This window comes from Colossoma macropomum, unplaced genomic scaffold (assembly GCF_904425465.1).
Source record: "Colossoma macropomum unplaced genomic scaffold, Colossoma_macropomum, whole genome shotgun sequence".
Classification (NCBI taxonomy): Eukaryota; Metazoa; Chordata; class Actinopteri; order Characiformes; family Serrasalmidae; genus Colossoma; species Colossoma macropomum.
Genome location: NW_023494809.1, coordinates 22874652 through 22901963, shown reverse-complemented (window position 1 = coordinate 22901963; position 27312 = coordinate 22874652). Strand labels below are relative to the sequence as shown.

Here is a 27312-nt window from a genome sequence, read left to right as displayed (position 1 = left end):
AAAAAGCGAGTGTGCGGGGGCCCACATGCGCAGGGCTTAGATTACAGTGATTTACAAATGGGGAACTCCACTTCAAAAACATGTTTAACCACATAACCCCCCTGCCTTTCCAAATTCTCAGCTTCATGATGTTTACCTTGTGTAAATGATGAGTCTTGTGGGCCCTGGGCAGGGGGAATTACGGTCGCCCTGGGAGATCTGCAGCCTGATTCTCAGGGAGCACTGCGCTCATACATTCGCTTTAGAGCGGGATATTACTGTTCACATAGGGAGCTGACTGAGAGAGCTCCGGCCTAGTTGGTCTCGTTTGGCTAATTTAGCACACTGGACTGGAGACATCACATTCATTATCACACACTGCTGCAGACAGAAATTATAAGACTGTCTGGACTGTGTATTCAATGTTCTGAAGAATATAGCTCCATTTCTTCTAATGTAAAGTGACTTTATGATGCTGTCAAATGCTGAGTTTCCTAATAAAGGTGTTTAAAAAACATAGAGCACTCTGCAAAAGTCAGAGACCATTATTAAATAAGAGTACATTAGAGTAATTAAGAGTACATTACATAAACCTTACTTAAAACATTTAGAAAATGAAGCTCCACTCTTGCTTCAGATCTGAAAAAGGTCACATAAGTTTCTGCACTTCCTTTTACTGTGAAAAAACAATTTAATGCCATGGGTCTGAAAAGATGTACAGCTACCAAGAAACATTTACTCAGAAAGGGAAACAGACAAAATGAAGAACATCTGCAAATCAAACAAAGAAGCTGCTGGTGTTCTCAGAACAATGGAATGGCCACCCCAGACCTCAACATAATTGAATGTGTTTGGGATTACTTGGACCTTAAGAAGCAGAAAATGTAACCAACTTCTAAGACTGAAATTTGGAGGAAAAATATCTGCTGATTTCTTTGAAAAACTGTCTCCCAAACTGCAAGTCTGGCAAAAAAGGATGGGGGCTGTAATAAAGGTAAAGCGTGGACTCACTAAATAATGAAAAATGTTTCAATCGTCCATAACAACGATCCAAACAACCATTTTTGGCACCTTCTTATTTTTAAAGAATGTAATGTAAAGACTGTATGTAAGTTTGTTTTATTTTCAATATTAATATACCCTTGTGGAGCGCTGACTGGTTTATATTTAGTTTAACAAAAATAACGCCTAAGTTAGCCTTGCTTCCGCTCCCTTCTATTTAGTCTATGATTAAACATTTGGCTACAGTGGGCTGTGTGTGACCGTGGCTGTGGCTACTTATGCAGCTCAGCTTTAATCCCCCATTGCTGTAGGTCTTCCAAACTTCATAATTTAATTTTTCCCTTAATTATGCCATAAAAAATAATATCAAAAATTGTTGAACAAAATTCACTCACATGTACATAAAGTCAATGGCATTATAACCTTTATTCCCAAATGGCTTTATAATTATTTGGCGAGATTCCAGAAAGTTGTTTTAAAGAGAAATATACAGGTCAGCATTTAAATTAATCTCCCCCCCTCCTCACGAAACTGACTAATGATCAGAAAGTGCTAAACTCAGGAGTTATACCCTGACGAAGGCCCTACCAGCTCCTTTAACACCCAGCTGTAATTCTGTGCAGGCTGAAATGTTGCTTACTCCAGGACCTTTCACTGGAGCACAGCCACAAATTACTGCCATCACCCACCAGGCACCAGGCCCAGTCCTTCAGCGGCATGGGCACCAGGCACAGGGATACAACCCCCCACCCCGTCCCACTGTTTTAACCTAACTTCACTATTAACTCATGAAACTATGGTATTATGACAATTAGGTCATTAAACTTATGGCATAAGATTATAAATATATATCAGCAACCAAACTGGTCAAAACCAATCATCAGGTGCTGTTTAAAAATCCCAGCCAGCTGAAATTTAAGTCACTCTTCAACATTTATGTGCATGCTGTTAAAGTAGAAATACTTATAATAACAGGTCAGCTAGGGATCTCTAAAAAATACCTTTCCAAAGAAATGGTCCTGATTTGTAATATTTATGAATTATTGCACTTGTTCGGCCAGTTGGATCAATTGGCAAAAATAAGCTTTGCAATGAATCTGGTTCAGGCTATCCATTTCCTAAGCCTTTCTGGTATATGGCCTGTTTGAAAGCACTTCAAACACTGGGATTATGGGGTTAAACTACCTGAAAAATCTCCCTCCTACTAAGAGCTGGAACAGTAAAAAAGTTTAACGCCACCCCCTGCCCTTTGTTCAAGGCTCTGACTGATTAGAGCTGCTTGCCCCAACATAGCGTTTGTGTGGAATCTAAACATTTCACTATAACCACAGTACCTGCTAAATATACCTAAAACTGCATGAGGAATTGTTTCACATGCTGATGTACTCCCTCTTCACTCAATTCTTTCTGCATTGCTGGTGTTTGAGTTATTTGCAAAAAAAATTAAAATTACACTTTAAAACTTATGGCATTGAGTCGATATGAGTCAACTGGTTATATGTATTAGCAGACATCTAAAAAACTGGGCAACAGCAGTCAAAACCACCAGTCAGTTGAAATTCAAATCACTCTCCCACATTTATATGCACGCTGTAAAAGGAAATATATTGTAACATGTTTACTAGGAGTCTCTGAAAGAATACCGTTGTTCCTGAAAAATACGTAGTCTGTGCAAAAGCGGGGCATCCAAGAACACATGCTCTTTGAAAAATGTAGAGCTTGACGCTTCCTCATGGAAATTTACTTTGTGGCACGAAACTAAAGATGTTTTTAAAAAAAAGCCATTTAATGGTGGAACATTTGAAGGTGCACTTACTGAAAATTGATTCTGACAGATTTAAAATGTTATATTCATATGTGTAAAGAGAAACCAGAGGCTAGGGGAGGGAGTTTGTGTGCAGAAAGTAGGCTGACTTGCTAAATTCACAATAATGATTTATCTAACTGGACTTTACTAGTGCACCCAAACTCTGGCGCACCTTTGATCCAGCTGTAATTAAAGCCAAAAGTACAACAGTCTCATTTATTTCCAATACGGGTAGTTATAAAGGCGTAGTTTCACATGTGGTTCTCAGTTCAGGCCCATCTGGTTCTGGAGTTCATATATAAACAGGACACTTTGGGGAACAGAGATTAATTCAGCTTTGGAATGCCATTCAAAATGTGTTAGCTGTTTCCCCCGGCCAGGTCAAGCAAAGCAAAAACAAGTTAAGCGCTCATTTCGTAGAGGGCTGCATTAACATAGGAATTATTATATAATGGACCCTGACTTGGGTCTTATGTTTTAAATTATAGGTCCCTCTCAAATAAAACTATTAATCTTTTCTCTTTTTTCTCCAAATGTTTTACAGTCCTGTTACACTTATTAGCTGCTGGCAGCCCTAAAACTTTTAAATGAAAGCCAAATTGCTTTGGTCATGAGAAAGGAAATTAAAGCTCACTCTAGGGGGAAGAATTTCACTCCGAGATCCTCCCAAGGTAGAGTTTCATAACCTCCTGCATGCCTGCTAAAGATGTCACCGCATACAGGACCGTGTGTGTGTTACTGATATAAAAAGAAGGGCCATAATGGGAACAACATGTTCATTTCGGCGAGATTAGGCGGCTGGCATGTTTTACATTGGGAGCAGACAGGCTCTGGGTCCGAGGCTGAAAGAGGAGGAGAAGGAGGAGAAAAGCTGGCGGGAGAGTGGGCGTGGAGGAGGAGAAAGAGATGAAGGAGAAAAGAAGAAAAAGCAGGAAGAGGGAGGAGAGAGTGGAAAAAAAACAAGGGTGCACAGTATCACTCATATGAAGCACCACACTTATATAGCAATCCTGGTGCTGTTTTTGCCACAAGCAAATCTCCGCAAGCTATAGTGCTGTTACTTTACTCGAGTGACTGTTTCCTATTTCAGTAAACAGTTGCTGTCGTACTGCAGTGGCAGCAGAGTGGAACAAAAATCAAATGTGCTTATGGAGAGAATGTTTAATATAGTTTCAGTCTTTTACTGTCATACACACACAATGCGGGACTACAACCATACAAGCATTCATAGGAGATCCTGCTGGTGTGGATCGAAGCCAGTTTCCTAGCTTTCAATGATGCACAAAATAGCTATTTTAATGGAAATGAACCTTAGTGACATGGTGGCCATACTGCTTATTATGTCAGACAGAGGCTGGGAACAGGATAATTTGTCAGTCAGCAGATATAGTGACCCCAAAAAGTATTTGGACACTTTACCCACTTCATCAATTTAACCGAAAAATTTAAAGACGTTTTTATGGCTACTTCATAAAACTTTGAACTTAATAATAACACAAAATTTTGTTGCAGAAAAAAAAATTTTTGCACAACATCAAACCGATCCTAGATTTGGACATAGCCTGTAAATGAATTTCAACCTAACCACACAAATGGTCCCGTAAAGCACGGAGGTGGAAAGTCTGGGGCTGTTTTTCTTACAACAGTCCAGGAGCTTGTGGTTATTGATGGGATCATAAACTCAGAAGCATACAAAAGCATTCTGGAAGCAGACCATCAGAAATCTGCAAAGATTTTGTTAAAATGATAGCAATCTGAAAAACATCATTTTAGAGAATACTTTGCCAAAAGGAAATTTACAGTCTTGGAATGGTCTGTTCAAAATAAATGCCATTTGGTTTTTGTTTCCTAACACAATGAACTTAATACATTTTATATATAGGGCAAATATCCAAATACTTTTCGGAGCCACTGTATATTTTCTATACAGTACACATTTTTCTTTACATAAAAAGTTTTGAAAGCATCAGAAAACATAAAATACATCTGCAAAGATTTCTTAAAGTACGCAAAAAAGGGAAAGAGTGTAGACTGAATTAGCTAGGTGAGTGAGCTAACTATCCTTAGGGGTTCTGGCAGTTAACACTGGAAATAATACAAAAGCTGTCAGATCAGAAGCCTTGGCTTCCAGTGTTGATGTTTGATTGATCTGTTTCTAACAGACATGATAAAGTGGTATTTCTTTAATATACAATGTTCACAAAATACGACATCTGAGCACTAATTCATCTAGCTAGCTAGCTAGCCAAAACAGCAAGGTAATATTTGTGTTAGCCATCTGAAAGAGCTTGTCTAGCTAAATCTTACACTTCTTTTCTAGAACATTCCCATAGTTGCCAACTGACTAATTAAACTGTGTATGTGATTTAACCAAAACGGCAGCTGCGTGAATAAGGTGAATAGCTGCCCCGTGTGGAGAATCTTCAGCCTGCTAAATGTAGGTGAGTGAGTGAGTAGCCACATCCAGGAGGTTCTTGGCACCTAAAAAACAAAACATGCACTCACCGGTCTCGGCTGAAGGGCAGTCCTTGACGAAGAAAACGTCTGCCAGGTTGTCCTCCTCTGGCGGTAGGCCCTGCTGATGCAGCTGCAGCTTGCGCAGGCCCTCGTTCTGCTGGTGCCTGAGCGAGCGCAGGTGCTGCACCAGGCTCAGCTTGGCCTTGCTGGAGTAGTCACACAGCGCACAGTGGTAGGAGCACGAGTCTGAGCTACAGGCACTCTCCTGCTTCTGCAAGTGCTGCAGCCGGTAAAAGGGGAAAACACAGAGGGGACAGGAACAAAAGAGAGGGAAGACAAAAGTCATTAGTCGATATGTTTCACATGGAATTACAAATAGTTGTTTGTCTCTCTGGCCAGGGAGAGCACCTACACGAACCAGATACTTCTCTTTTCCCTTTAATAATCTCCCTGACATGAAATGCATTCCTTCCAGCTTTGTCCCAAACGTAAATACAGATAACAGAGAGAGATTGTCAGCAGCCCTGTACTTCAGTGGCTGCTGCCTGATGAGGAAAGACAGACAAACTGAGAGAGAAAGAAAGAGAAAAGGAGGAGGAAAGGAGGAATGTCTCTGTCTGGCATCACATAATCCAGGACACCAAGAGTAATTCACCACGACAAAAAAGTCCAGCTTAACTTTAAGTCTGGCCTGTGCAACTTTAGGCAAGGGATAAGGGGGATGAAAGGAGATGGGATCTGGTGGGGGTAATTTACTACCTGAGCGGAGATAAAGAGAGGAAAACAAATCTACAGAGCAAACCTATAAAACTACTGCATGCCTGTCTCTTCCATGGAGAATGAAAGAGACAGAGCCTGTATATGAATGTCTAGCTGTTGCATATGGACCTACACTGTTAAAAATAAAGGTGTAAAAAGGGTTGTTTGGAGCAAGCCCATAAAAGAACCATTTTTGGATCAGCTCAAGAGTGTTTAAATTAGGAATACACTGATAAAATATTTTAGAGAACATATCTGCTGATGAACATTTATAAGATGCAGAAATAAAGACTAAATCCACCTAAATTAGCATTACATAAAAGTGTAACATGTATTTCCACAGTGTTACAAATGCAAGGACATGAAGAAAATGCAAGTAGCCCAGCACTGCCTAAAGATTCTGCTCTTCCAGAGTATAATAAATATAGTCGTATGCAAAAATCTGGGCGCTCATAGTCAAATTACATGTTTTGTTGATTTTCTAAACAAAAATAATTTAACACATATTCTACAGGGAACACACTCCTGCACATTTTAATGCACAATTACTGTGTATTTGCTGAACTTCATATAAAAATTTTAAAAAATAAATAAAAAGAAGCTTGTGCAAAAGTTTTTACACATTTCATATATTGTGCTTAATTTTTTCCAATGTGCTAAAGAAACTGTGCACTAAAATTGATGGAAAAGCACCACATTAAAGTAAAATGTGCATTTTGCATATGACTGTGCATTAAATATAGGATTTAAAATATCAGTCAAATCTGTATGATCTTTCTTTAAGCAACTATCTGTGTATATATTGAAAAAATATTTGTGCGGCTGAGATGTGTATGTGTGAGGAACCTTTCTAAAGTATAAAGAGCCACTAAATTTTGGTTCTACACCAATTTTTACAGCTTACATCCAAGCCAACAAAACGCTACATTGATAGACAAACATACAGGTTGCTTTAGTCTGAATAAACATATGCTGTTGCATATGTAAGGCTTTTGGTGAGGAAGGCTAGTGACATATTAGTAAATGGCTAAACCCCTGTGGGCCCCTCTCTCTCTCTCTTTCTCTCTCTCACTCTCTCTCTCTCTCTCCCTGCACAAAGGCCTCTGCTCCCCCAGGCCCCACTCTATGTGTGTGTGCATGTTTGTGTACACTAACCCACAGGACCTCGGTCACCGCCATATTGCTGACGTTCAAGAACTGGGCGTACAGTGACGAGCAACGCACACACGCTCACATAAACACACACAAACACACACTGACAATGTGCACTTGGGTTTCATAAAAGCTAAGAGGAAATCCTGTGCCACTTTCTCATGCTAATTCAGCCACTGTTTACAGCTATTAGAGAGCAGTTCAGCGCCTCATTTCTCTCTCCATTATGGCATCCAGTGGGTCAGCTGGTTAGAATAAACTGAACAGCCTCCCTCCTCATGCACCCACTCACACTACACAAATGGGGTTCTCCTCTTTAAGGGGCAACACACACACACAGAGAGAGAGAAAGACACACACAGGTAGCTAGTGGGACTTCCTAAGCTTGTTAATTCAGACAAGGGGCTCAAATAGAAGGTTGGGCACAGAGGGGGAGAGGCCAGAGAAAAACGGAGGAGTATTTAAACCATGGCTTTGTGCGCAAAATCCGAACTGTCCAGCTTTGCGCATTGTTCTTCGCAGGCCCGATGTGTGGCAAGCAGCGGGGGTCTTACATTCAGAACAGCCTGCCAATTGTGTGCTTTAATTTGGGCTAAAGTTTTGCATTAAAATTGTGCAGAGTTGCACCATGCAAGGCTTTCACACAGGCTGGTAACCCTGCCACCCACCTACCGACACACACACACTTTTGTTTTTATACAATGTCAGGACGTGGGGTCATATATGTGTCCAATATGTATTACTCATATCGTCGCTGTCCGAAGAAAAACATGTACCTTGGTCGATTTTTATTTTTCAACATCATTTAAATATGGCAGCTGTCCTTTACGCTGTGTGAAAAATTCATGATGATTGGACCAAAGGAAGTTCTCCAAAATCACTTATAATCTCTTGACATTAACTTGTAAAAAGTTAAAAAGTTAAAAGTCAGGAACATTTTTGCCTTCTCCTGTAAAGTTATTATTTTGGATACACATGTTTTTCTTTGGACAACAACGATTTATAAGTATCTATACGTAATAATGATATGTTTCATACAGATTACATGTGTGTAAGTGTATATGTGAAAATTATACGTCTATATGTATTATACATAGCAATACTGTCCAAAACCCTCCAAATATATCCAAAAAGTTAATTTAACAACGTTGTCACCTTTGAATGTAAGTTTATGTAAAGAGATTTAGTTACAAGTTATTTTAAAGCTTTTCTATTGATTCATTCGTTATTACATTTTTACACAGTGTAAAGGGCGAAGATATGTATCTACTAGGAATAGTAATATATACTATAGGCCTATATACACACACCCACACACACAAGCACCTATTTGTAACAAAGATTTAAGCCTAACTATAAATCTAACCTAATCTTAACATGAGTAACCACAATGATATGGTTTTTGTTCTTTCAGTTTTAAAAAAAATGAAACATGTATCTTTGGTAAAAATCACTTTACAAAGTCAGAACTATTTTGTTGGTCGTTTAAATGTAGATTACTGGGAACTTTTTGCCCTGAAAATGTATGAAAACAATCACACACACACACACACACACATACACACACACACACACACACACACACACACACACTCACTCTCTCTCTCTCTCTCTCTCTCTCTCTCTCTCTCTCTCACTAAGATTCCCCCCTCCTAACAGAAGCCCATCCCCCATCGCCATTCCCCTGGGCAAGCCAAGCATATCAAGTGTGCCTACAGTACTCACAGGCTAATGAACAATGCACAAAAACAAAAGCGAGAGCGAGGCCTCCATTATCTGATCTTCCGCTGGAACACAAAACGGGCCTTCTCCAGGCCCTGGAGGAAGTGCCAGCCAGCCTGCAGGTGTGAGCTGCCTAAAAGAAAAGCCTTTGACTAAATAGATTCTTTGACTGTCAGGGATTAGAGTCATGGCACCAGTGGCAACACACATCTTTTCTTTTCCTTTTCTCTTTTTTGTTTTTTTCTCTTTTTTTTTTTGAAAACTCGGCAGAAATTTTCTCACGAGCCTGCAGGACTGCTCTCCGTAAGGGGCTCTTTGGTGGTCATTGAAACGTCTTAAGTTTTAATTAAGTTGGAGTTGTCAGAAGAAAGCTTTTTTGGCACGGATTCAGGGTCATTAATTACGGCTATCTTTGTTTCTTTCTAAAGGGAGGGCCTCCCCAGACATTGCGAGGTTACTGCTATGGCCTGCCTCCCCGCGGCCCACAGACTCAAAACACAGTCCAGCCCAGCACATAAAGCTTTCAAAAGGGACTCTGCTGAGTCCTCACATCAGCTACACTTAACATTTCAGGCCCACACTTCTGCCCTTAACTCCAAGTGCCACTGCCTGGAGAGGCTGGAGTCTTTGTTCTGTAGTGGTTTGGAATACGTAATTGGAGAAACTGCATTATAAATACGTTGTTTCTGCTGTATTGTCTGCTCTCATTAAACCTTATTTATACATCAGTACAATTTTTGCCAAGTGCAGTCTCACCCTGCTTCCATTTAAACCCCTCTCGTTCTTCTCAGAACCAGATGTCTGGACAGTGTTTGAATCATTAATTGATTTTCAATACTTATACAGTTAGTGCAACAGCACATGGAACATTCCAGCCTGGCTCTATTAAGATGTGTTTCTGAGAAAAATAACAATATGATTTGTTCTCTCCGCATGATGACCAAACCATATTACGCTGAATAACTATCACTGATAAACAACCATTTGCTTCAGGGCACGCTGGCCAGCTATTGTGAGAGGTACGCTCATATCCTCACATTGCCATATTTGAGCTCATGCTGAATTTTATCCCGCTCTCGCAGCCTCCATTACTGGCTAATATGGACTAGATTTGCATTGCATGTGAATGGGGCTGACCGCAGACCCTAAATTATTCTGGATCACAGTTATTGCTGAGTATCCATTTTCATGGTCCTAATAAAACACAATACAACGGACTTGTCAAATGGTTTAAGTATTAGACAGAAACAAACTGTCTACAATTTTAGAAAACATTAATATATTCTCAATCAGCAAATTCTTGGTTGTTTGTTCAAGCCCTATATTAAAATACACTATTTTTCTTTTCCCTTTTATAGACCCCTTTGGCATCCATCCCGAGGTGTTCTGAACCTCAAGTCCAAGGATTCTGATTTATGAGGTTTAAACTTACCATTTCCAGTCGTTCCAGACTCAGGGAACGGTTATACACAGCCTGCAAAAATCAAAATGTTTGTGGCATCTACACCCCCCCCCACCAACCTCCAGTGCACTCCCCTAAATATCAGGAAACTGCTGCCAAGGGAGAGGAGCCCCATTTATAAAAGAATTCAGCCTCTGCGCACCCGAACCTTGTCGAGGAGGTGCGTTAGAACGCAAGAAAACAAAAAGAAAAAACAAAAGCCAGCAGATAAATCTTTCAAAGCCTCTGTCAAGCACTTAGGGAATAAGCGGAACTCTGAAATCAGTCCAAGTGTTGTTGTTGTGGGTGGCAAAAAGGCCCATCAACGACAATATGGGGGAGCACTCGTGTCTTTGATGGATAATTGTTCCGGATTAGCATTTGGCAAACAACCAAGAGCGGCAACCCCATGGGGACCAATCATTTTAGCTAACGCCTCATCTCTGGGCACCCCTCAGCATGCCAGTGCGCCATACCCTTCCCGTGCCACAGACGCCGGGGGTCCCGGGGCGGGTGGTCCGAGGGGGCGTGCCCCTCTCCCCCACTACACTCTCAGGGCCTAATCAGGCATCCGTTTGACGGCTCAGAGGGAAACGCCGCATAGTGCCAGACTGCCAAAACAATGCAAATCAAGGCACGGGGGACCCCTCTTCACCTGTCAAAACCAAGCTCCAATTCCCAGGGAGCTTGTTTTTTTTTCCTCCCCCTCCGCAACCTGACAAGGGGACTTATTTATTTATGCTGACTTCAATGATTACAAAACAGCTCCTCTCACCCTCATGTCTGCCTGTGTGCTGACGGCAGTAGGAGTTTGGTTGTAACGCCCGCAGTGACAAAACCAGACTCATTAGCCGCGCTCAGAACGAGGTGAGGGGGCCGTTCGTTCGAATCTCACCGTTAATTCCGCCTGTTCTGGCTCGCTCTCGCAGAGAAAAGGGAAGGGGAAATGAAGGAAAAGAGAGAATCATTTCATCCCTAACCAAAGACAAATTAGGGCATTCTGCGCAAACATGCCTTTTTCCTGTCATTAACCATAAAAAAAGAGCCAACTAATGAACACATACCTAAAATAAGCTGTGGCATAATTGCCCTGGAACCACGTACCGCCACAACTATTTCTTAATAACATGGTGTGGTGAAATGAAAACTGTATCTGTATCTATATGCATCAGCAATTTTTTTTCTGTCGCCCTTTTCTTCCCCCCTCTCCAAAGATGCCTTGTTCGAACGCTTTTAGAACGACAGCAGTTTCCGGTGTAACTCCACGGCCCCCGCGAGTCAGAAAAAAAAGAGAGCGAGAGAGAGAGAGAGAGAGAGAGACAAGCAACAAAAGCTTGTTTTGTTCCTCAAAGCATTTTAAACACATACCAGCTTCACTTGGAGGCCAGCCAGGTATACAATTCCATCAATACTGACACCCCACAAACACATGTTACCAGTAACCGCCTGGAGAAATAAATGAAATGCTATATCATGGGTACTGTGGAAGTTGGCAACCTGACCAAAATTCTTCTGTGAGAGGTATGCCCCCTGCATTCCATTTCAGGCTCTTTCACAAGGCCACTGTCTTCTCCGCTGAAAGCGCACAATGGGCCTGAAAAACCATCTTCTTTCTGCCCCTGCTCTCTCCTGCCTCTACAAATCCGAAGGAATGTATCAAAGAGCTCCAAATTGCCTCCACTATTTATTTATTTTTTTTCCCTTTCGCAAAATCCATCCAGGGACGTCACATGTAATTGTGGCTAGGGGTACACGGCCAAGGCAGAGCCGTACTGGTTAGCTGCTTAGGTCATGTAACAATAATAATCATCCTTACAAATGGAGGCCAAAACGAGTAAGCGAATTAGCACAATGAGTCTTTCTGTGGCGCTCTCTCTCCCCCAGAGGTGGCTAATAGGCAGAGGAGCCGTGGAGGAGAGGCAGGACACACCCAAGGGTCTCTCCAGAAAGAAACTATCCCATAACTACCGCAAATATCCAGTCATAGCCTGTTATTTCCCATAACCGCTCTCATATAAGTAGCCCAGGTCTGGAGCTATGTATGCTCCAATGTGCCAAGCCCAATTCAGAATGGTGATGTAAAGGAACTAAGGTGAAAAGTGTCTTCAGAATAGGGCTGTAATACTTACTTGACTGAACCCGATTACCTAATTTACAAAAATAAATTGTACTTTCTTCAAACTTATTTGGCAATTTGAATGATGATATTCCATATTTAATCTTAATCATTCTCCTCCTGGTCTCTGTTACAGTAAAAAACTGAGCGACACCAATTTATATGCACTTTTTGCCACCTAGGCTTCCTGCTTTGTCTTCTTCAGTTAAAGCATAGATTGTTGTTGTTCAGTTAAGCTCATTTTTACAGTTTAGCAATTTTAAAAACTCCAAATAATTGGCAGATTGCTTGATTATTAATATAACCCATAGTGACAGTCCTAGATCAGAACTACAGAGGACACAGGCTGTGAGTTAGAGCCATCAGGTCTCACTGACCAAGCCTAAACTGGACTATGCCTGTAGCCTGTCCATGAGAATGTAACAGTTCATGCAAACGCTGGCTGGCTGAGAATGACCCAAATAGATCTCACTAAAGATGACATCTTTCTATGAGATTACTTACTGGTCCAGAAAATCTGTTTTTTTGAACCTCTCACATATGCATTACATTTTACTTTATGAGCCCTACCCAGTATATAGCCCACATGTGTGCATGCATATGTACGTCCAATAGAAGACCTGACTGTGAGAAATGTCTTTCAACGATTTTAAAACGCTGATTGATCTGCGGCGCAATATTTCATTGATCGCTGTTAGCGGTGATTCTCACTCACTCACTCCTAAAGTAAATACAGCTCTGTGCTTTGGGAACGAACCATCCGGCAACTTCGCACATACCTCACCCGAAGTAATAGAACATGGAGGGAGACGGAGAGGGAAATATTTTCACAGGGAGCTAATGTTGTTGATCTGGTATGTATCATTAGGCCTGAGATAGTGGCTATGAGGCAGGGGCACTGCGAGTGCCTCATGAATAGGAAAACGGGGACAATATGGACACCACAGGACACAGCAGACTATGGCTGCACAATATGAATAAAATACCAAATGCTAAACATTTTGCTAAACATACATATCGCGATTTCTTGAAACATATTTTAAAATGCATGAGTTTGAGGAAGTATCAGCCTGTACAATTTCACCAAATAGTGCAAAATTACAATAAATTATAATTGAAAATCCACAAAATAAAAACTCCTAAGAACAACAAAAAAGCTTGCACATTCTACTGTGGTAAAGATTGGTCTGCATTATTTTTGCTCAAAATAACTCATCTTAGTTGAATCATATGAATGCCTTGATTTATTCAAACATCCGCAGAAACATCTGGTATAACATTCAGTGACTGGTTAGAGGATCTTCTGCATATTGCAGCCTTCTGAAATATCAGTGTTGCAAAGGCCAATATTGCAAACCTGATTAACAAGCGATATACTGGGCAGCCTTACTGCAAGCTCTGTGCCGAAGACTGAGCCATTATTGCTGCGGCCACACTGGCCTTCTCTGTGTGGAAGCTAAGAGATTGGCATGCAGTGGCATTCTGTGGTCACATGCCTGTCCCAATGGCCCACTGACTGAGAGAAGACTGTCTGCTGTGCACTCTCAGGTCAAAAGGTCTGCGCTTTACTGTCCTGACCTTCAAGCAAATGCAGTGCCTGAATCAAAAAACAACAAAGACGTAATCTTTTCTCACTGATGGCATCTCAAGGTGTTAGTAAGATTCGTGCTCATTTTAAAGCAGGATTATGCTTATATATGCATTATGTACATTCCTAAAATGCAAAAGAGGCCCCATATTCTAAAAATCTAATTCACAGCGAAGAATAATGTAATGGAATCCCCTTGCTGTTGATGTGCCACAAGATGAAACTCTTGCCTTTCCATGAGGAATAACCAGGCTTAAACGTGTAAGCAGGAGCGCCGGGGAATTACATCTGCATATCACCTCTCGCCTCAATAGTTGATACGGAAGATTAAGAAGTAGTGCTTAATCTTCACTCTGCTAATCCTTCCCACCGCAAAGACAGACACGAGTGCTCGTCCGCTCTTCAAATTGCCTTAAAAGAAAGCAAACTCCCAATGAAAATGGAGGTGTATTTATATTATGGTGATTTAAAATCTGTCGCCTGGACACTTATTTCCCATTAAATCCGCTGACCTCACCATTACCCTTAAAAGCTTTGCTTGTCTTCGGCAGGAAGTGAAGAAGTCCAGAGGCTCCAGCGCCTCTGCACTTCAGCCTCTTCTTTCCATGATTTAATTTATCCGAGCGTTTCTTTTTTTTTTTTTTTCACAAGTTCAGCCAGATCAGCACGGACTTGACTTCCTCATCTAGCTCTGCACAAATCGCTCAGAAAGGGCAAATTATTTGGCCAGCTTGCCTCTTTCATATGGCTACACTCACTCAGTCTTTATGCCAGGAACAGAAACAAGGACGTTTCACAATAGCTGGTTGACCAGAGCTGTACACTCGGCATCTATAAACTAATAACCGCAACGGCAACATGAAGAAGGTGCAATTCAGACAGGGAAAAGCTGGAGCATTTGTTTATTCAAACTGCAGATAGTCCTTCACATCTCACACGACATGACATACTCTCAATACCATGCATTGAGGCCGCGCTGATGCCATTTCTGGTGGGAATTTTCAATTTGAAGCAATTGCAGTAAGCACTGAAAATCTTTAATATAGGAAATGTAACTACGCTGATGAATGTATGCATTTTGAGAATGCAATTGAGAAAACTGACACCATGAAGCAATTCAGGACTAAGGCTCACTACTGACTGATGATTTCCATGCATGCCAGTAAACAGAGCTTATCTAAATGAAGCAACATGTTAGTAGTGAGAGATTATTTCATGTTTGAGACAAGCAGTAGTAAAAATGATCATTGCACAAGAAGAATGGTATAAATATCAGAACCTATTGAGTAATTAGGTTAGGGAGAGTCATAATCGGTATCAGTACTGGCAGATAGTTGAGGATCAGGTATCAGTATCAGGAGGGAAAATGTGTTTTTTCCTGCATGCCTAACTGTAATCAAACCATGGAAAAAGTTGAGACTTCATGAAACGTTTCCTGTAGAATTGTAATCAACTTGAATCTTCATGATGTCAGAGAATTACACCCATCGTCTGGACAGCGTGGCACTGTGATGCTTTGTCTCATGGCCCTGCATCTCTCCTTCACAACAAGGAGCCGCTGCAAAGATGAGGCAATCTCCCACCTCACATATCTGATAAGGCTGCAAGGCAAGCCCTGGCCCAGGCCTGGTGCTTCTCCCTATTCATGCTTTTAAACACTGAAGCCTTTCATGTCCCATCTGCCTTTTCCCCTCTGACAACAGCGTGGAGGTGGGTCCCTGATTTGCATCCTATTAGAGGATGGAAGGATGGAGGGAGGGAGGGGAGAGCGGCATCAGGATGCGGAGGGGGGAACACGTTTAAAGAGCCGTTTCTCCTCCTTTACTCCTCTCAGTCCTCAATGAAAGCGCCTCTTAGGCAGAGCTTTGCATATTCTCTATGAGAAGCTACAGGAGACGCTTTTAACCTTTGCTTTCTCAAGAGGGCCCAGGCAAATAGCAACAAAGCACACAGACCGACATGGACACACAGACGCACACAGAGCCCATCATCCACACATACACACATTCACACACACACAAAGACACACACTGCCTATATTTCTTTTCATTTAAGGAAGAGAAAAATACCTGCAAAGAATTTGTTAACACAAAACAGTTTTTGACTGCTTTTCTATTAAAGGCATTTTGAAAAATTAGGTGTCACCAAATTTTTGACAGGCAACGCACAAACAACGCCAAGTGCCCACTTTAAAGACGACTTCAAACATGCAAAAACATATCAATTCATGCCGAAGTTTCAGATCTATTTTCAGAGTGTGACAAAGTAAGCCGATACGACCAATACTGCTAAAGCTTCAGACCACAGTTTATGCAGTCATGGCCCATAAAAGGAAGGACATTGTTTTTTGTTGAAAAGGTTTAGCCATAGTCTGCATACCAAGGTCCACTCAACATACCACTGGCCACTCCGAAGATTACTGAAATGTTTTCCTTTGTTCCCCACCAACGAATGGCAGAGACAAGTCAGTTCTCCATCCTCGCCTCAGATTCCACGTAATAAAATATTGTCTGGATTCATAGAACTGCCACGGTGGAAACAGGCGTTCTTCTGGAGGGACATCAGCCATGTTCCTTTAGTGATTCACAGCTACACAAGGCATTGTAGTGCTGCTGGTATACGACTGCTGGAATTTTAATTAATGGTAAAATTCTAAATGCTTCTATACGTTGAACCTGATGATATTTATAGCAGGAGCAAATTTACACCACGCACCAACTTACAAATGGTGCCCAGTGTGAGGAAACAAGGCCAATATTATAGCACCTACAGAATCATCAAAACATGAGGTAGGGATCTGTGTATTTGGTAAATGCTTTCCTGGTACACAAATAGTTGGTGATAACATAACCACCACACTATAGGCCAGGCCTGACATACTGATCTCTTACTCTAACCGTTGGTAAACACGTCAAGTGCACCTCATTTGGAAATCACCCATCTTACGCACAAGGACTGAATCTGTTTTATTGAGGTGATCGAATCAATCAGTCACTCAATAAATGACTCAAATATAACATTCAAATGACATTAAGAAATGCGTCAGAACAGACATTATCACTTCACATCACATCATGACTGCCTCGGCAACGCCTCATGCTACAGTGGCTTATCTGAGGGTTGGAATATGTGGATAGTTGTAATCAAACGTCCTAATGGAACTCAAAGGTCCTGAAACTACATCCAAAACACAGCACCTTTAGCCAGAATATCCTGCTATCAGTCATCTCTACAACAAGGCCCTGGCAGAGCAGGAGAGGAAAACAATGCACATTCAGAAAAAAAGACTTTTAATTCTAACACTAATGCAAAGTATTAATGTTGGCTTTGGCCATCTGGCTGCCACAGAATGCTTTTAAGCAATTCCAACACTTATGAAAAAACGATAATTCAAGGGGTTAATTTAACTAAATGTGCTGAAAACTCATGAGCGTAATCCCAAACAAGTGAGTCGGGACTTCTATCAGGTCTATTTCAAAGCATTAAGGATTACTAGTAGCGGTCTAATCCTGCTGAACCTAAGGGAGGTAAATCGTATTGTGTTGGAAATCCTGGCTGGGGAAGAACAGGAGGTTAAATGAGTTCTTTGCTCTGTAATCGAATATCACACACCACTCATCTATTCAGTGAGCACCTAATGTTTAAAATCAATTACCGGAGGAATGCTTTCTAGCTTTCCTTTACGCTAATGTGCGCAAAAAATCACCTCCAAAGAATGCAGTTCTGCTTTGACTATACGGTTTTGGGTGATGGTGCTATTAGATGATATCAATATTGATCCATATCCTAATAATTTTCGCACACGTTCGGTTCCATACAATAATTGAATGGCTTCATCATCTTTTGAGAATTATTTCACAAATAGGTATGTGCGCTAGTTAGATGTGTACGCTCAAGTGAAACATCTGGGCAAGAAAAGGTGACCATATGCCAAAAAAGTCAAAACTGTAACGCAGGGAGGAGCTCTGGGGAATCGGTGATGTCGAGGCATACATTTATCGTCCAATAATGCTTTGCAGGCAGACTCCTACGTTTGCTCTATCTGTGTGTCTAGAGAGTTAAAACAAAGCCAATTACCTCCAGTCTGCTTTTTTTAACAAGAGTATCATATTATTGCAATTCAACTCCTTCCAGGGCTGGCCTTATCAGAGCTTGATGAGTCATCCTTTGTTAAGCCGGGCCCAAATCCCATGAGAAATGAACCGGGTGGAGGGGGGAGATAGAAAAAAAGAAAGAAAGAAGAAAAAAAAATGACAAACTTCTGCCACTCTTTGTTCGCGGCAGTGTGACGCTCCCTTTTGGTGCCGTGGAAGTCTATGTAACACCCCCGTCTCCCCCTGCTCCCATACCTGTCAGCCTCAATAGCCTTCACAGTGGCTGCACACAGACAAATGGGCTGACCTGGCCGGCCTAGCTGACCCGAGGCCAGCAGGAAGATCACATCTGGTTATTAATATCAGAGCATCCCCAAATAGGGTTCCCCCATCACCGACCCCCCCACCCCTACACTGCACCGGAAACACAGTGAGAGAGGAGGGAGAGGTGGGCTTCAATTAAGCGCTGAGCAGCTAGTGTTGTCAATCAACACCCGCCGGACCAAAACCCATGGCCCCTCTGAGCGTGGAGATGACCATCTGCTTTCGGGTGCAGGGAGGGGAGGGGGTCATATGAAGGGGTTTAGGTACGATGGGAGAAATTCCTATTAATATCTATGAGGATTACTAACAGCAGCAGGCCCTGGCTGAAGCCCCGGCTTTGTGTTTGCAGCCACACTTGTCTGTCTTTATGCTTTAATTATGCCTTCCCCCCCTGCACGGCCCTCCCCTGACAGATACCCATTGTAATCCCCTGTGCAGGTGAAAGACGAGAGCATTTGAATAATCTGCCCGGTCCACCAGGCGGAGGGAGTGCAGACATGCGGTTTATGCATGCAAGCAGTAAGCAAAACACGCTAGTGTAGTTTGCAAGGTTGTGCGCCTTCTCTAGGATCGTATGATTGACTGCAATGTGCTACAACAGTGGTCACCACAACATTTTACAACAGGCACAACCTCATCCGCAATTTGTTGACAAAGAGCTTTTTACCATTAACCAATATAACAAATCTATAATATACGAGTTGTATTGGTAACACATTACCGAAAGGCAGCACTCGCAAGGCTACATGACACCTACAGAAGCCTTTCATAAGAACTGACATAAACCTACATAAACATTTCAAGTCTTATTCTGCAAAGTCTGCTTTTGTCAATTTTGCTGTCATTTCTACTCAGTAAATGTTAGGACAATGAATGCTTGTTGTAATAACCCTTATAAATGTCTATACAGGTTTATGTTCATTGTCATTAACGTCTTATGTAGGTGCCATGTAGCTTTACGAATGCTGCCCTTTAGTGAAGTGTTACTGTTGTCCAAACATTCTGAATGCTTGTATTGATCATCCATATGAAGTTGCCAGCAGTTTTCAGACATAATTGTTAGACACAGTGTCTTTCATGAGGCTACATTTGCTATTTTGCTCTTCTGTCTCATAAAATAAAAATAAATTAATATAACCAGCTATGCTAACAACTGTTTTCTAGCTAATGCTAAAGCCTCTGGGCTCTAAAAGATGCTGTATGTAAAGAGATGTGTTACCTTATCATGGCTAATTCAATCAGGTTTTGGGATCCATAATTTACTTTTATTTAAAATATCTTCTGTGCTTATGTCCTGGCCAGCAGGCCTACTCGTGGATGACCAGGCTAAACTGACCAAATTCCACCCTTGTCTACCATTGAGCAGGACATAGCTTGAAAAAAAAACACTCAGCAATCTTCCATCTTGCTCACATTCCAATTATATCTGTACACTCATCGTTTCCCTCTTTCATTCTGCTTTGAGAAGTGCAGTATGTGCAGCACCTTCTTTCTTCTTCTCTCCTTTTGGCCAGTAAAAATATATCAAGAGTAAGAGTGCGCTGACCAAAAATATCAGTTTGCTATTGACAGGCTGTCAAAAGGAGATGTAGTTATCAAACTGCTGCCTTTTTAAAGCACTGGAGGTTCTCCTCAGCACGGAAGGGTCTATAGGGGTGAAGCGCAGGACGATGATGATATAGGAAGGGTCTGAAATAGGGCCCTGTGCCTGCTATGGACTATGCACAATGACTTTTTATGCAAATACACTCAACTCAATCTCCTGTCCATTTGGCAATCACACCGGGTGAAATGACAGTCCAATAATTAGAGCTGCATATATATGGGGCATTTGATTTTCAAATGAGAGGGGTGTGGGGCTGACCTTCAGTAATGAGTGAGCTATAACTGCACAGACTTAATAACGTGCCTATCAACTGGCGGCCATCTTGATTTTAGGGGAAAAAAATGGGTAGGATATGTACTGCCCTGCCGGATAAAAAAAATCTGCAGGAAAGGGAAAAATTGCCAAAAAATGGGAGGGTAAAACGGGGGTTTCTTTTGATGAATCTGAATTTCCACTCTCCTCTTTCTCTCCCTCTCTTCCTCCCTCTCTCTCTCCCTCCACACCCCTCCCTCCTCCACACGCTCTCTCCTCTTTTAATTTCCCCTCTCATTTCCCTGCCCCGACCAATGGTGTTGCCATCCGTATCATGGATAATGAGATGGGCTATCTGCCGCTCCCCCGGGGACAAGCTGTGGAGAGCCAGTGGCCCCAGCGAAGCTGCCCCACTCCATCTCCCTGCCTGCCTCCACCAGAAAGATGAGCATTATACGTGCCTGAGCCCCTGTGGCTTCAAACAGGGAGAGAGAGAGAGAGAGAGAGAGAAAGGGGAGGTGGAAGAGGAGAGGAGGGAGAGAGAAAGAGAAGAAAAAATACAAATACAGAAATAATGCGGTGGGCTCCAGACAGACAGAGCATTCTGCTTGACTGATGACGGATGCCCTGGGAAGGTGGGGCTGGGTGCTGTAATTAAGCAGTTCATACCTTCTGACTAGCAGGCAGGGGATACATACAGTGGGTATCCCTAAGGGTGGGTGATATGAAAAAATATATGTAAAGCGAGCAGTAGTTATTTAAGACAGACCAAACAAATGGTAAAAATCTATTAAAGAAATAAGATGATGTCATAACGGGCTGATGTCCAAAAAGGTACAGTTATTACGCAGTAGAGCTCGGCAATACGACAATATTTATTGTTATCATGATGAATTACCTCACAATATGTCACAATATACTTTTCTGAGCATATTGTGGATATTGTCAACACTTAAAAAAATTAAATTGCATGTTTGATTATAAAGAGAGCGTAATTACTCTGGTTTATTTGGATTTAATGCAGCGCAGTATGTAAAACGGTGAATACAAATCACTCTATTCATAGTTTTTGATAGTATTTTTTAACATAGCACTGCTTTGTCTGTTTCAACTTATTTTCCAACTTATAATTTATCATGATAACCACAACTTATTGTTATATTGTACACCCCTAGACATCCAGATGCTCCACACAATATCCACAGAAGGAGAGAGAGAGAGAACTAGGCAGAGATAAAGAGAACAGGGTGGTGAGTAAAAGGGGACCAGCTGATGAACAGGTGCGGTTTGGTATTTGACTTTCTCCGCTCAGGCTTTTCTGACACACTGACCATGAACATTCTTGGCTTTAAATGACCCAAATGCCCAGCGCAAATCCTCTCTTTGGAGCAACACATATTTCCTGTCATTTCCTAACCGAGCGTTACCCTGCCTTTGAATGGCCTTGACAGATTTACACCATCCCACATCTGCATTTATTTGAGTGTTTATTATTAATAATTATATCGCGACTATATATCACCATTATAAGCTAAATCCAAACACTAACGGAGGCCAGTTTTCAGTATGCAACATTACATCTATTTTTAATAGACGTGTTAAAAAAAAATCGTGCTCTACAGCAGTGCTTTCCCACAGCCTGTGAGAATCCCACTGCCTCTACCTTCTACAGATACTCTACGTTTTGCATTTACCTGCTGTGCACTTGGATAAAAAGGGTTCAACTGTTAAAGTAATCTGTTTTTTTTCCTTTTGAAAATCCTACGAAGCAAATTCCCCTCAGAAAAATTCTAAACGTACAAAGCAGTAATAAAATACTGAATATGCGTTTTGTTTGTATCTTCAATCATTTCTCAGCCATAAAGATATTCTGTATTCCAGGGCCATATGGAAAGGTCATCAACACTTTGTTCTTTTGTGTGCCCGGCCAAACTACCCAATCCCATGGGCCTTTCACCTTTAAACATAAAAGAAGAGGTGTTTTTCTGGTCAAATAAAGAAATCTCTCTTTTCATTCTTTCCTTTTTTTTCAAACTTTACTACCATATGTCTATGAGTGAAGTAGTCTGATCCCTGCCAAACGCATTAAAAGGCTGCATCTGTAAAACAGATTTCCCCTCCCAGCGTAAAAAGGTAGGGGCAGGAAGAGATGAGGCGGGGAGGAGTGCAGGACGAACCCTTCGCCCTGTCCTTGTCAAAATGGACGCTGCTCTCTCTCCATCAAAAGCGCCGTTTAATGGCCGTTCTGCCGAACGCTGTCAGATAAAAAAGGGAGCTGCTGAAATACTTGAGCGTTTTTTTTTGGGCTTATTCGCTTTCATATCTTCGCATTAGGCTGTATCCCTGATTAGGCCTGCCAAAATAAAGCTTTGATGAAGTTGCTTCATTGTTTCCCTTTGGATTAAACTACTTATTTTCAAATGTCAAAGAAAGAGCGGCCTTTGTCATGCTTGCTGTTGGATTTGCCGACACATGAGCCCAAAAAGCATGGCACCGTTTTAATCCCACATATCCACACAACAGCCACCTGCTATTTTCATTGTGCATCATTGTACAGGTTTGTATGGGTTAAAAAGGTATTACTGACTATGCTTTCACCACGCAGAGACTGCCATTGTTTTACCACATCATTATATATTAGATTTCATTTCAAAAATATAAGAGTGCAATTCCTTTTTAGTATGAACTGGGCGGGCAGGTGGGAGCCTTTCATAGGCAGACTGGGCGAGTGAACAAGACAACATCTGGGTGAATTTAATGCCAATCAAAAAACAAAAAAAAGGAAAAAAGAAAGAAAGCCTAAATAAGCAGTGACCCACTCACACACGCGAGTGTACAAACAAACTTTCATCCATACAAACTGCACCCACAGCCATGTCTCTGCATGCAGCAACAACCACAGGCTATTGAGATTATGGCTAAGCTAGGCCTTTCTCACCTCCTAATCTTCAGTCTACTTGTCTTCCAACATGATCTCAAATGCTCTTTGTTGCCATGGAATCCTTTTTTGTTTGCTTAAAGAATTAGCTGAGCTCTCCCAAAAAAAAGGAGAAAAAAAAAGTTTTAAACTGCTAAGGATTTCAAAACATTCCCATGGACAGGGTCTTTAATGCCAGGCCTCAAAATTCCACATGCGATTCTTTTTCAGGCCTTCATTTGGCTCACGCTGACTTCACTCGTTGGAGGATTTGCTCTTTGTTGTTCAGTTACTAACGCCACATCACTATTGCTGTGTGAATGCATGAATAACGTTATAAAGTTGCTCAGACCCCCACCCCCCCCACCCCCACAACCCAACTTTTCCCTTTCTTTTTAGGCAGGCTTAAAAAGGAAGAAAATGGTTAAATGAATATTCTTGGAAGGCCTCTTTGTGCATTTCATTTCTTCCTTTTTTTTGTTCTAGCCTGCTAAAAGGCCCCTCAGAGAGGTTACTACCTTCATTCTGAGTCAGGGTAATAAAATCGTATTTCATTATTACGATTACAGACCTGCCAATTCCGTATGCAGTCTAGCCATTGTCAGTTGCTAAATTAACTTTTCTAAATATACAGCCAAGGCTGGCTTACGCGCACCCTTTGCCAAAAGTGACTGAGGCTGGTCAATAGATCCTCATTAAGTTAATACAGTTTATCCAGAAAAGTCCACTAATGAGTCTGGGATGTGATGTGGGTCTATGATTTCAGGATGTCAGTATTATTGTTTCAGGCAATCACACCAGGCCAGTAAGTCAACACCCGAAAGCACTTAAGCGAAGGATGAGACTACAGTGGCCGAGGCCCAGACAAACCTCTCCAACCCCCCCCCAAGCCCTCCTCACCGTGTGCTGTGTGTATCAGCTATCCTTCCCCAGGCCTGGAACGCAGCAGCAAGATATGAACCCACAACTCACCAGGAGAATATTCAGACATCTGAGTGATTCATACAGCCTCTCAAAACACAGCAAAGTCCACAAGGCTCTGAAAATAATCATGACTCTGTCACCTGTTTACAACGTCAGCCTTCTACACAGAGACTTTTCACACATGCCCGCACCTACACATACCCGCAATTAGTCACCTGCTTACATGCTGTTTACTCCTGAGTGTAGCCCTTACTCGGAGGTGACGAGGCAGATTTTCGGTGAGGTAAGGGATCCAGAAAACAACCAAATACCAAATATCAGCCCACCTCAATGCCCGAGTATTGATATTTCTGACAAGAAATTCAATTAAGTTTGATTTTCGAAAGGCATCATGTAAATAGGCTGCCTGCAGCGTCTTTACAGGAAAGAGAGAGGGGAGAGTGGGAAAGGGTGACCGTGGAGGGCCAAATCAAATTTACAGCTCGGCTAATGACATTTGACATCATAAAAACAAAGGTGCTGGAAAACAAATAGCCTGTATTTACCTGCCCTCGACCACAGGCACTGAATCAGCTCTCTGTCTCAGGCCACTGCACTAGCCATTGTCCATTTACCTTGGGTACATTAAAGGGTGTAATGGAGAAGGATAATGTACACACTCAGTTTTACATTCGACAAATCAGTCTTACAGCGTATAGTGTGGGTTGGGTGTACACACGGATACACACACACAGGCATGCACACAGACACAGTACGGTATCAGATAAGGGTGAAAGGCCCTGACCTTGTAGAGCTTGAGCGCTGCCTCGTGCCTCTGGTTGGTGGTATGCAGCCGCAGCTTCTCCACGCTGTTGCTGTAGTAGTCACAGGCATTGCACTTCAGGTGCACGGGGTTGCCGATGGCAATACACTTGAGGCGCCACTGGTTGGCCTTGCCGCCCTCCTTGATGTGGGCCACCAGCTGGTACTTCTGCATGTGCTTGTCGGTCTTGCAGTGAAGCTGGAAGTTGGCCTTGAGCTGGGTGTTGTAGTTGCACAGCTTGCACTGGTAGACGTCGCCCATCACGGCCCTCCACTCGTCCTCCGGGAGCAGGCGCTCGGCTGCCACGTGGGCGCTCAGGGCCTCCAGGCTGTCCGAGGTGAATTTGTTGCACACCGCACACTGGAAGAGCTTCAGCAGCGGGTCGCTGATGCAAGGCGACAGCTCCCCAGCAGAGAGGACGGACAGGTCATCACCCATTAGCTGACCACTCGCGAGACGCAGCTCCGCCTGTAGCTCATTATTTACTGCAGGGAGAGAGAGACAGATACAGAGAGAGAGAAAGAGAGAAGGTGGGGGGTGGCAGAGACAGAGGTAGACAGAGGTAGGGAGGAGAAAAAGGTTTTTTTTTTATTAAATGAAATTAAAACACAGCTGAGAGAAACCAGTGTAGGGCACCCACACAAAAGGATTTGATAAAATAAAGCCTCAGTAAGGAGTATGGCTTCTATAAAGCCTTAACTATAAAAAGCTGTAATAGGATTGAATCAGGATCAATTACAATCATCCCTTTCAACTTCTAAACTCCCTCATCAGATAGCTTTAATTACTCCTACCGGGCATGTCGTTCCTGAGTTTGTACTGTTTTTTTCCCTCTTCTAAAGACATGAAAGTTGATCAATACAAAAGAGCCCCTGCCACAGTGTGAGCCCTGAACAAAAAGCAGATCGTCTTACATTCGCGTAATTGTAATTTATTCCTTTGATCTCCTCACGTTTTTACAAGTGGGCTAGATCAGTTCTCCACATGCTGGACAAAAATATTACAAACTGCAAAGTCAATAATTACATCGCTTTGAGACGTGGTACAAATGTTAGCAATCTCCTCGACCCAAAATATCAGTGGATGCATTCTGACAATAGTTCTTGACAGGCTAATATACATGTGTCAACTCCTACTAAATGTTAAGGTACAGACATGCAGAAGGACATTTGTTTTCAGTACTGAGAATGCAGAGACCGCATAAGCTCTGTCATGACCTGCGGACAAAGTGGGCATAAAAAACAAAGAAAGCTTCTGCCGGGTCACTGTCAAAGATTCCAGGGGGGATGGTGGGGTGGAGAAGGATTAAGATGACTTAAGAAAATTAAGAATGAGAGATTAAGAATAATTCCCATGTGGCAGCTCATAATCATTTTTTTAATCAAGGACCAGGTCGGAAGAAGGATACAATAATTGGAGGAGTGACGAAGGCAGGCAGTGAGAGAGGGAAAGAGAGGGGAAGGACAGTGAGAGAGGAGAGAAAGAGATAGACAAAGAAAAACAAACATGAAGACAAAAATCTACACACCAAACCCAGGAGCCAGAGCAGCAGCTGCAGCACTGGGGTCCATCTGGAATGGGTTGATCATCAATTGCGGGTCCGAATGGTTCTCCGGCTTCATGCCGGTTAGGCCAATGTTCTGGGCCAGATAGTACTGGTAGAGCTCAGCCTCGGCTGGCGCCAAGCCCAGATGGAGGTTGTGCTGGATCTGCTTCATGTTCTGTTGCAGGAGCATCATGTTGTGCATGTGCTTCTCACTGGTCATGTGGATGCGCAGGTTGCGCGCTACGTTGGTCTCGTAGTCACACACCTCACAGCGCCAAGTTGGTTTCTGCTTGGGCTTGGAGGGCGAGGGCACGCCACAGTTACCCACACTGGCCGCAGAGACAGGCGCTGAGTGGTTATAGACAGGCTCTGGGCCGCCGTTCTGAAGGTTCTGCACATTGTTGAGGTGCTTGTCTGACTGCATGTGGATGCTGAGGTTGCCTTTGGTGGTGGTGGAGTAGTTGCACACCTCGCAACGGAAAGGCTTGTAGCCACATGTGTAGCTCTCACCCCGGGCTAGACGTGGGTGGGCCTGCCCCGTGCGGCAATAGACGCACGAGCCACCTGACTCAGGGTGCTTCTCCTTCATGTGGGCATCCAGGGTCTGCTGGTACTTGTAGTGCCAGTTGCACTTGGGGCACTTGAGTGTCTTGCAGGAATTGCGCGAGTGCATCATGGTCATGTGGCCGCCAAGGGAGCGTGAGGAACCCAGGACTGTGTCACATTTGGGGCACTCAATGCCGCTGCCTGGAGAACCCTCTGCAGGTCCTGGTGTCCCAGGCGTTCCAGGCGTGGCGGCATGCTGGTGCAGAGGGCCCGGGCTC

At 42.6% G+C, this 27312-nt stretch overlaps 1 protein-coding gene across 4 annotated transcripts in view; it reads right to left on the bottom strand.

Moving 5' to 3' along the window:
• Positions 1 to 27312, bottom strand: part of zfhx4 (zinc finger homeobox 4) — a 103301-nt gene that overhangs the window by 42440 nt on the left and 33549 nt on the right. For all 4 annotated transcript variants that reach the window (XM_036558161.1, XM_036558159.1, XM_036558160.1 and 1 more), the window contains exons 2-4: positions 26471 to 27312; positions 24925 to 25427; positions 5294 to 5525 (exon numbers count right to left, since the gene is read on the bottom strand). The exon at positions 26471 to 27312 is cut by the window's right edge and continues 1773 nt beyond it. In XM_036558161.1, coding sequence (XP_036414054.1) covers positions 5294 to 5525; positions 24925 to 25427; positions 26471 to 27312 — 1577 coding nt within the window. The remainder of the gene's footprint in view (positions 1 to 5293; positions 5526 to 24924; positions 25428 to 26470) is intronic.